Source organism: Atractosteus spatula, chromosome 1, assembly GCF_055471065.1.
Source record: "Atractosteus spatula isolate fAtrSpa1 chromosome 1, fAtrSpa1.hap1, whole genome shotgun sequence".
Taxonomy (NCBI): domain Eukaryota; kingdom Metazoa; phylum Chordata; class Actinopteri; order Semionotiformes; family Lepisosteidae; genus Atractosteus; species Atractosteus spatula.
In genome coordinates, this window is record NC_142706.1 from 46,570,131 (window position 1) to 46,581,368 (window position 11,238).

General features: G+C 40.7%; 1 protein-coding gene across 2 annotated transcripts; it reads right to left on the bottom strand.

Annotated features, from left to right (window-relative positions):
• Positions 1 to 414: 414 nt before the first annotated feature.
• On the bottom strand, positions 415 to 11,226 carry dnaja1 (DnaJ heat shock protein family (Hsp40) member A1). 2 transcript variants are annotated; one of them, XM_088935620.1, is made up of 9 exons: positions 11,153 to 11,226; positions 9,727 to 9,879; positions 8,679 to 8,859; positions 8,345 to 8,449; positions 8,023 to 8,250; positions 5,564 to 5,678; positions 4,861 to 4,976; positions 2,864 to 2,964; positions 415 to 2,131 (listed from the first exon to the last, which is right to left on the bottom strand). In XM_088935620.1, exons 2-9 carry the CDS (start codon positions 9,856 to 9,858, stop codon positions 1,919 to 1,921), a joined length of 1,191 nt encoding a protein of 396 aa, XP_088791746.1. In that variant the 5' UTR covers positions 9,859 to 9,879; positions 11,153 to 11,226; the 3' UTR covers positions 415 to 1,918. The 2 variants fall into 2 exon arrangements, with proteins under 2 accessions (XP_088791746.1, XP_088791661.1); XM_088935535.1 differs by having other exon boundaries at positions 11,025 to 11,220.
• Between the last annotated feature and the right edge of the window lie 12 nt (positions 11,227 to 11,238).

Genomic DNA, 11,238 nt, shown 5'->3' on the forward strand with positions numbered 1-11,238 from the left:
CCTTAAGGTGAGTAGGTGCTCTGGTATTTTTTTTGTACTTGAATGCCATTTGAGCAGTTCTAGGGGAAGTGGCTTATCTGTGTAACAGCAGTGGAATATAGCGTATTAATCAGTGCATTTTTAGCAGAAGCTAAAACTAGTCATTAAAGCTCTTCCTACTCTTCAATTTCATCCGAGTAACACAAAGCAGGGAAATACCCATGGATGCCTACCAACAGTTATAAAGTGATAAATCAGTGTTCAACTTGTACACCATGAGCTATAGTCCACAAAAAAAACTGAATTACGATATACACCCCATCCCTTCTCTCTGGATGAGTCAATGAGTGGCCTTATTTCACCACTGATGTCATAAGTGTCAGCCAATTTACTTGGGCATTACTATTTTCACTATGTAAAAGACCAGACATGGAATAAACTGTGCTTAATTTTAATTAGAATTATATACAAATCCAAACAATGAAATACTTGGTCCTACCTAAAGCTGACAAATTCTGTGATACAGCAGAGCTTAGAAACAGTTCTTACTTATCAAGTAAGAATTCACAAGGCCATTCAAGCTGGTAAGATAAAACACTTTTGAACTGTAAGTTCAACTTCCACTCCAATAGTCGACAAATCAAGACCTGTTAAAAGTGATAAAGCACAATTCAGCACCTCCATTGCTTTAAGAAGAGACATTAACCTTACACCATTCATATTTCATGGAGAACAGTGTGTACACTTGAAAAAATAACATTTAAAACCACTCAAGTCTAATTTACAAGGACAGAATAAAAATTAAGACCTGTTTCCAAGCACTCTATCACATATTCTTGAAGAAGTTAACCGTACTCCCAGACCCTGAAGCCTGCCACACATAATCTACTTTAAGACAAGGGCATCCACATCTGGACTAAAGACAGAAATAAAAGTACATAATTAAAATAAGTAATTTTTTGTGTGACATATGTATCACTCAAGGGGAGCAAAACTGAAAAGCTCTAAAATGATTAACTGTGATATATCTATAGTCTTAGTACAAAAAAGAGCATTTGCAGCTTAGTTTTACAAATGTAATTCTCTCACTTATGCACATCTGACTGGCATTTTGCAATAAGGTTAAAATAAAAAGTGTCTTTGCATGAACAAAGATTTGGCACTAGATTTAGTACCCAAATGCATCCAATGGTTTAAGGAACAAGAATGTGATATTTAGTATAAATGCCTGCTAAAGTGTTACCTTGAAAAACCTAAAACAATGTCCACTATCCTTGGACTATACCGATAACCTCAGGCTCACATTAGATCTCAAGTGCAAGATGAAATGGATTTATGACACGAGAATGTCTTATAAGAAATGCTATCTGCCTGAAGCACATGGTCATAGAGGCAGGGACAGTCCAGTGTACAGCTTCAGACCTACCTACCTTCCCCTGTTAATGGAACACAGGGCCCTATTCCTCTCCCTACCAAATCAGCAACCAGGAGATTCTTATTGCAGCATTTCCTAGTCTACCCCACCATGTACCTTGTCTTGGGTATCAACCTTAGAAGTTACTTAAAAAGAATATGATGGATCCTGTTAGCTTAACCTACAGCAATACTCAGACATATGACTAAATTCCCATCAGGCATTTGAAACCAAGGACAGGGACCTAACATGGATAAAATAATTGCTTCTTTATGTCCATGGCAATTGATGGGACATCATACAGTGCAGCCAAATTGCAACTTCCACCATATGTAGTTTAAAAAAAAATCTTCAAAAAGTGTGGTAGCTGACTTATTTTCCTTTACAAAAAAGGTAGAAGTTACACATTTGTGCCATTTCTGTGACAATTATGTTAAGTTTCATTTTGTCCTTCACTGAACATCCATAAAGTATAGCTGACAGGAGGGTTAAGCCAGTTCTCCAATGGCGGTCTTGACATATGCCTCAAGAGGTTTGGCACTGCACACCTCCAGAGGAATGGTAGTCATCGTCATCAAAGTGTGGCCTTTCTTGTGACAAATCACAGTCCTCCAGGTCTGCATAGATATAGAGATCGTCCATGTTCTCGGTGTCATCAGTCTCTTCCCTCTCAGGTAAATATCTCTCCAGCTGTGTCAGTTTGTCCAGTGGGAGAAAGTTCTCTTCTGGAAAGTTCACCTAAATTAAACACCAGAGAGTAACACATATTGGATTCCAAATGTGGTATATAGGCACAACACAATACAAATCATTTTAATAGTGAAATTTCTCTTGACATTTGTTCATAAGGTACTACTCATATAGTAAATAAGGACTTGCGTAAAACATGTCAATTAGGTGTTTTTTTATCCCATCTTTCCTGTTTGGTAGTTTAGCAGTTAAATGATCCTTATGTCCATGGTTCACAACAGAAAATGAAATAGTTAATTTATACCCCCTAGGATCTTACTTTACTCAAAACATCTCTTCTAGATTGAAGTGATGGGTCTTCCTTAACCTGTCCATGTGTACCAATCCCCTGAGACCAGGGATCATTCTTGCTCTTGCTGCTCTGTTTTGAGCAAAGTAAGCAATTTGCATTACAAGACACTTTGTAAGGGATGTGTATGATGATGATGATGCACAATTGGGGAAAAAAGTCACCCCCCATCAAATGCTAACCAATGCACACAGTGGTGCTATCTGCACCACTGGAGTTTGTACGTTTAATGCAAATAGCTCCACATCCATACAAATGGATGTTTATATTCACTATAGCTACCAATTAAGCTATAAACTGTCTCCAAGTCCAATACTAACAGGAATTGAAAGGTCAGCATTTGACTGTATTGCATATTTCTTGCACCTCTAGTTTTCTGTATTTTGTCCACATTGCCTGAGACAGCAACAAAGTTTAAAATGTTCACATACCGTGAAGAGAACAATGAGACGACCCTTCTCAAAAGGTCTGCGATGAAGTGGCATTCCCTCATTCATAATGCACTTGCGATCGCCAGGTCTAATTACCTCACCTGCAGATTGTGGGCAAGAAGTTGGCAAACATGGGTAATTGGTTTACATTCATCGCATTTTGCAGTAGACCTGATTTAGGCCTTTTCAGAAATGGGTACAAACATAATAATCACAAAATCAATCTGAACTCGCTTGCAACTGGTTACAGAACAAAGGCTCTGAGGTTGTATCTCAGCTACAGACATAGGATAAGTTAGAAAAATGGACAAAAACCATATCGACATCACACAGTAGCAAACATACTAGAGCATCATTTGTGTGGGTGACTGATGGGCTGTCCAGGATACTACTGTACTCGGAGCCAATGCTGGCTACTTGCCTAAGTAAAAGTTATGCAATGACTTCTCCCAACCAGGGATTTGAACCAGAATAATAAAAGGGGCAAAAGGTTGCTTTCTGAATTAATACATTTACTTGAAAATTCTATTAGTCTTTCCCCTTTAGCATAAATTCTTACATTCCATCATTTTCAGATTTAGAAACTTCAAGCTATTTGCTCTTTATTGGAAGATGTGAGGTAGTGTAAGTGTGGACTTCAAGTGCTTGAGTACTCGAGGCTGCTCCGTTATAAACGGGTTACTGGGACACCCTCACGTGCCGTCTCTCCTGGATACATGATTTGGGGTCAAAATGTTACCTGTTGTTGAGGCTTCTTTTCCAGTGGCTAAGTGAATGTCAGCAATTTTTTTTTTTTTTTTTGAAGACTTTCATCGCCACTCGCAGTGTGATGGAATTAAATGTCATCTTGTCTATCACTGCACTAAAGTAGCGACACACCCTGTTCTATCATTCTTAGCAGGCTCAACTCAAAATGGGTGAAGTAAACTAAGGAAAACTTGGCAATACCACTGTTTATTCAAAGCTTAGAACTAGTAAACGGATTTCATGTCATCTGCCCCAGTACAAAAATGACAGTATGAGGAACATAACATTCATTTACATTCAAAGTAAATGAAATAAGGTAAACTTAGCAATACCTCAAAGCTTTGTACTATTAAATATTCCATGAACAAAATACACCGCAGGTAAAGATATATTCATCAGTTGAAATGAGGTGATGGAATAAGTTTGTTAAAACTTCGTACCTAAAATACATACAGTAGCCCAATGATATGTTTTACATAAGATGAGTTTTAAAAGTTAAATTTTACTAACAATTGAATTTTATTCACCATGGCAACTTCTCTCCACTTTGACAGGCTAGAAAATGAAACGTCACCATTCTACAAAGAATTGTTGGCAATTCCCTTTAACAATGTCCGCTCTGATGCGGACTTCAGAGAAGGCGATCGCGAATACAAATTTAGAAATGGGAAACCCTAAGCCCTTGCAGACTTAAATGGGAAAATGCATATGAAGGGCACAAGATTGGATATTGCATATTGGGACACTGCTTCAGTTTTTCAGGTTTCTTCTGAGGCCGATTTACTGGTGTGACCTAAGCATTGAAGTTTCTATCAACAGAATCACATTTTATATTAGCTAAATATGTACAGTCAACTGTCATGTTCAAACTGGAATGAGTGTTTGGGGAATCAAATTGGAATCCCTGGCATCAACAATCCTGCTTAAAAAGGTTCTAATGCTTCCTTTTTCCTTACATAAAAGGAACTGGATCTATTTTTTCTAGATTAGAAAATCTACGCTTTCTAAAGTTCTGGACACCATTGGGCCCCCATTGAACATGATCTTCAGTTCATCTTTCATGGCTGTCAGCAATGGTTTGTAACAATCAGTCATTAAGATGTAATCCAAAGTATTAGTTTTTTTGCATAACTCTTTCACAAGAAAGGAACCTTAAGGAAGCAGTCTGGGAATCATAGAAAGTGCATATGTGGGAATGAGGACTCTGCTGCCACAGGTAAGTGTGACCAACAGAAGCAACTGGCACTTACCTGGATGTGAGGTTAGTAGAAGAATTCTGTCATCTAGGGTTTTAATGGGTTTTTGGAAACCACAGAGTGCCTCTACTAACTTTATCTCAAGGTTCATGATCAAGTCTTCTCCTTGCCTGGAAACAGAAATATTTCTCACTCTTAAAGCATGCTTAAAGACCAGCATCTTTCACATGAGTTGCGATAAGGTTACCCTGCAGTTTTCCCACTCCAGCTAAAGGGAAAACACACAAACAAGGTTCCTTTAAAAGGTTTAAGGCTTTTGTGATAGAGGATGCAACTAGGTTCCATTCTGGAAATTCACAATTGTCCACCTGAAATGTAAACCAGGCCATCATTTCAAAACTGTGTATATAGGGTATAGGGGTCAATACTATATTTTACAACTTGTTTGGAAACTGATGGCAGTTTTCAATGGATTCAAATGCTTCTTTCCTCCCATTTATCATGGTTAAAAAGATCCAATCTCTTCACAGGCATATGCATAGATCATTGAACTTGACAAAAATCTAAATCCTTCCTGCAAATAAAGGAAGTCAAGGAGGCTCATCATCTCTGAAGAGACAAGAACCTCAAATCATGCATGTTATTTTGACAGCTTCAATGATGTCCCTTATGAAGTGCTCACACATCAAAAGTATTGCACGTTCAAGAGTTCGAGTGATGAGAATAACATGCAAATCACCTCCAGTCACCTATTTACCTTGTATATACAGGGTGCACTTTCTGATCCAGGACAATGATGATGTCTCCTGGCTCCAACCCCGGCTCTTGATCGCCCTCCCCGTGGAAGGTGATCTTCTGCCCATCCTTCATGCCTGTCAACAATAGCTTGTTATTAGTTAACCTGGGTTAAAGACCACTTTGCAGGTTGATTGGTAAGAAGGCTCCTGGAAAGATTGTACGGAACAGAGAATCAACAGAAAAAGTACAAAACTAGAACCGAGCCTCCATTCCCAAATAATGTAGCAGATCGTGTTCCTCTCCTTACTGCAAGCGTGAACAGCAGAAGTGATCGGATCTGCACCGAGGTTCACTGCACCTGCCACAATCCTGTGTGCTTTTTCTCAACCCAGCTCCAAAGAATTGCAAGGCTCATTTCCACAAAGGAGCTGGTGTTAAGAGACCAAGACCGACTACCTGGTCAGTTAACACTGGGACCCAAGGCCTAACAGGTTTGATTCCAGACCAGAGTGATGCTAGTGGTCCAGCAGGTATCCTCTGGGTTGCTACCACCCTTACCAAGGTGCTCACCAGTAGCTTTCTGATAATGGTCAGATTCAACTGGCACAGTTTAGATCAGGAGGGGGTTATTGTGGATCCTAGAGGAGGCTGGCGCATCGGAAGGTCTTCGTTCCAGCTCCACTCAGAACTGGAGTAACAGGACCAAAGGTTTACCAATATTTTCAGCTTTTCAGGTACTGCTGCTTTAAAGAGACTAGAAAATCTGCAGGCATACCAGCCCAACAGAACCAGGATTACCCAACCTTGGTACAACTACTCACACATTAATAATCAATTGTCACTATGAATTACAAACAAAAAAGTGACTGTTAAAACCGCTACAGTAAAACATTTAAGCTTTTAATATACAGAGAAAAAAATACCTTTGGCTTTTTAAAACTGAAGTCTAATGACCGATTGTGTTAAATGCAAGCTTTGTTTTCCTGATTACACTGGAGACAAGTGAACAGAGTAACCACCAAGATCTGGTTTATACTACACCAGGCTCTGCACAAGCTACTCAAATTGTATGATTCTGTGCTGCTACATTCATTCCACACACAAGGCACTTTCCTTGGAATGTATTTTACAATACTTAATGTCTCATCCTTTATGGCTGTCAGAATTCACAGGTTGGACATGTCCATTTAAGATAAAGCTTATTTACTTAGATGAGATAGACACCCAGTGGCCAAAATACTAGAATACTTCAAGGGAAAAGAAGAGGCAATAATGTTACACTTCCAACACCACCACTATACAAAACAATCCCCAGATCTCAGTACTACCAAGATGCAGTTCAGTGCTATAAATTATCACAAGCTTCACCAAGGTAATCCTGCTAAAAAAACAACTACATTGCATACATTCCAGAACCTCATGTAATGGATACCACAGCACATTCAAGCTGGTACTGCTGCTCACAAAAAAACATTCAGTGATGGTTTCCAATATTGTGGCCAGTGAGTACTTGGGTCTATTAAAATGGAAGTACTCATAGGAAAAGGATTTGTTTTACTAGCTTTCCCAAAACTTCTCAAATTTATGATTAGTGATACTAAATTATTTTTTGCACACACTTACTTAATAAAGGGAACATTAGGTCCTACTTCAACTATAAACATTGAAGAGTTTAAATCTTAGTCTGAGTGTTACACTTCTTACTGCCACAACAAACTGTGGCAGATGTTTAAACAATGTTTAAGACTTGCATATATGTTAGAAGGGATGTTACACCCATTCAAGTACATTCCTGCGTTTTCAACAAGTTTTCACACCAAAACACTAATGTGATGCAAGACGACTAATTACAGAGGTGTCAGTTGTTGAAGCATCCACTTTACTTATATTAATATTAGTAGAATGCAGCCATAAATTTCACATTTTACCTATGCTGGATAAGCAACCCTGAAAGCTGTATCTAAACTAGTCTCAAATATGAAGGAGGCTGGCGGGTAGGGGTGGGAAACCGCCATTTCTAAAGTGTTTAACCAGGTTCTCCATCTACAAAATAGATGAACAATTCACCTTTACCTTAGGGAACAACTGGAGCAGCTCTACTAGCATTTCCATCCACAGGCAGCAGGTAGGTCTGTCTGCTATTGGACGCTGACAAGGTCATAGGGTCTCCCATGTCATACTTTCAACACACCTTCCTTGCAATAAAAGATGCGCCTAAATGCAAGTTGCACTATATTATACAGGATAAAGGAAAGGATAAAATACAGACACAATTAACACCCATGTCTATAAAAGTGAAGAAAAGATGAGCTCAGAGGAGTAAACAACTCATGAGCCTATGTTGTTTGTGAAGTCAAAGAAACCCTTCAGGTGCATGTTACATGGCTCTCTGGTACAAGCTGCATCACACTACAAATTCACAGTAATCGTGAATAATCTGAAGACTCGATACCCTCGAGCCTCTACTCAAAGTCATACCTTTGTCGATGTGCACTTCCAGGATCTTCTTCTGCCGCACGATCTTCCTTGCATTGCAGGCCTTGCACCGGTCTTTCTGGCTGATGCGCTGGCCCTGGCCATGGCAGCCCACACATATCGTGGAGATCTGCTGCACCATCCCCGGCCCAATCTGGTGGAGCCGCACCTGCATGCCTGACCCACGGCACATGGGGCAGCACTCCACTACCCCTCTCCTGCCCCCGCGTCCTGAAACACAGAGTGGGACACACCAGTCCAACAGCTGGTCCGCACCATGCAAGAATCCCACACGTCCCACCACGCCTGCCCAACGTGTGCCTACCTTCACATCTTTCACAGATGACATTCTTCTGCACCGCAAGCTTCCTTGTGGCTCCATTATAGAGGTCTTCCAAAGAAACGGTCAGCTGATGAACCACATTTTTCCCTGTCAAGGTGAACAGTTAGCTTTAGCAACCCAACAGTGCAATCCTGACCCTTACAAATTCATTGACAATTCACTTCAACTAAGCACCTGAGCACCATCAATTCACCCATGACCCAAGGTACAAAGAAAGTATGCAATAAGTAGAAGGAAAGGGCTTTAGGTGATAATTAGCTTTATATGATCTCCAGTCTTACATACTACATGGCAAGCAGCAACCTGAGACAAGTACCTCTCCTCTCCCTGTGCATTCTTCCGCCTCCCCCGAAGAACATGTCAAAGATGTCCATTGGCGAGCCGAATCCACCGCCGCCCATTCCTCCCTCCTTGATGGCCTGTTCACCTCCACGGTCATACAGCTCTCTCTTTTTGGAATCTGACAGAACTTCATATGCCTGAGAAATCTGTTTGAACTGTAAAGATGCACAAAAAAATGGCAATGACATCACTTCGTGCCTACAAATACAGATGTTTTTACTTTGTATTTCTACAAAAAAGGAACAGTTTGCTCATTCATTGACATGTGCCCTGACATTCTGATGTGTAATTACTTATGTAAACTAAATGGCACCTCACACCTGAAGAAGGCTCCATGGCCAAAACGTTGTGTTTTCTTTCTTCTTTTTTTCAGCATGGAATAAACCTATTTGTTCCTTTGCTGCCTACGCATGCTGACGCAGCTACCCACCTGAACTAAATGGCAGCTAGAATCACAAAAAGTATGGAACAGTACTGTAGAATATTGGGATACCAGGGAATCTTAACACTGCGCTGACTGGCAGATGAACACTGCACTCCTTTTAAAACAGACTACCTCAAATCCTTAAGGTTCAGATTATTGCACTGGCAAAACCAGGACATCTAGTGGCTCTGCAATAGAAGTGTACCATGGGGCCTAGGTACAGAGTACAGCAATGTGATCTCAGATTCAGCTGTTTGGAACAACTTGCAGCCATACTTTCTTCTTTAAAGTTAAACAAAACAATATTATCTTTAATGAGCTTGACCTTGCATGTCCTGAAAATACAAGATTAGGTTGGGCAAACAGCCTGACATTACATGAGGAGGCTCCACTGCAGTGCTTTAACATGTACTGGAGGTTTGTGGGACACTCCCACACTTGAAATGGGCTGCAAACACAGACTTACAAATGGAGGCACTTGCTGCCAATACCAGTCTTGGACAGCTGACTGGGACCAAGAATCTCCCGAGAGATGGACAGCTAGCATCACTTTTCTAAGAGTCTTCAAGAAAAGTGTTTGTACATCACGTCCACCCACCTTTTCCCCTTCGTTCGGGTTCTTATCCGGGTGATACTTCAGCGCCAGCTTCCTGTAGGCTTTTTTCAGCTCGTCAGCACTGGCATTGGGTTTAACACCCAGCACGTCATAATACCCGGTTTCTTTCACCATTGCTGCCTTACTGCGCAGGATCTGCAGAAGGGGAAAATGTGGCACATTTCCTGCATCAGAAATGTATATCGGTAGATTTATACAGCTCCTGAAAATGTTTATTTCCACACTGTGTTATATAAATGTGCAGTCTGGGATTTTCAAATACGTAAGCCCACATTTAGTGCATCGATCCAAATCCTAGCTACTGGTCTGTTATACAATTTGATAATACTGACAATGCACTGTGTGGAGAAAACATGTACACAATAAAGTCTGCAGGGATTTAAATAATTAAATCGACACTGATATCAAAGCGTCTCCTAAACTGGATGTGGGATTTACAGTTGATCCTGCAAACCTGTTCATCTTTATATAAATGCAGGCAAGTTAGGAAGGTTTGTACCATGAAAACAGAAACTAACAAGAGCAGAATAAACCCACCACCCAGACAATGAACACAGCCTTACTTCATATGCAAACAAACAGGGAGGAATCTGTTGGGAAACAATTTTCATAACCTCTCCAAGGCACGTAACAAGCTCTTTGCTTTGCTTTAGCAAATCTTCCAGATAACCACATGTTTACTGTACACAGATAACCACGTGAGAGCAGAATTCAACTCGGACAGCCCGCGGGTAGTCTGTCATCCCTGGGTTTCCTGACGACCTGGGTCTAGACTCCCATCACCCGATGGAAATCTGGTGAATTCTACCCGTCGAGCAGTTACTAAGCGACAGTGACATATGTAACCTCGTACTGGATTTAAGATTTCTAGAGTCCGGAAGAAACAGCTTTCCACGCCTGGACACGGCCGGCGTTTGCATCACGCGAGTATAGGGGAATCATTTACCTTGAAAAACATTCGAGAACCCTCTTGCGCAACAACATCAACCCCACCACCTCCCACCCGGACCGCTCTCTCTAACCCGAGGTGCTTAAAGACACCTAGGAATTTAAAACGGACATTAAAATTCAATGCGCTAAGAATAGAGGAAATTTAAAATTTTTAGAAGAGGGCCATAAAGACACCATACACCCTGCCCACGTATAATATTATTTCATTAAAATGTCTGTAATACTGTAAATGTAATACGCACACTTAGAATTAAATACAAAGAAGGAATAAAAAAAACTGTCATCCCAAATTTACCTACTGTAGATGCGAACTGAACAAGTATACTCACACTTTATAATTCAGGCACTCTTCCCAAGGAATCCGAAACGCGCAGCGTTACACCACACGTTTCCAACTAGAAAATACACTTCAAGAAAACTGTACGGGCGTTATAAACCTTTGGTTTAATCGACTTACAAATTAAAGTTGGAATCTCCCCCCCTCCTCCACCCTGGCAACGGAGTTCCAGAACCTTCTCCTTCCCTCCTTCCGCCGACACCCGG

Bases quoted from the DNA above. Each gene is read 5' to 3' on its own strand.
- dnaja1 (XM_088935620.1), bottom strand. From the start codon at position 9,858: ATGGTGAAAGAAACCGGGTATTATGACGTGCTGGGTGTTAAACCCAAT. The intron at 8,860-9,726 runs GTGGGTGGACGT...GCATCTTTACAG, and splicing joins ACCCGAACGAAGGGGAAAAG to TTCAAACAGATTTCTCAGGC. The intron at 4,977-5,563 runs GTAAATAGGTGA...TTCTGTTTCCAG, and splicing joins GTGCACCCTGTATATACAAG to GCAAGGAGAAGACTTGATCA.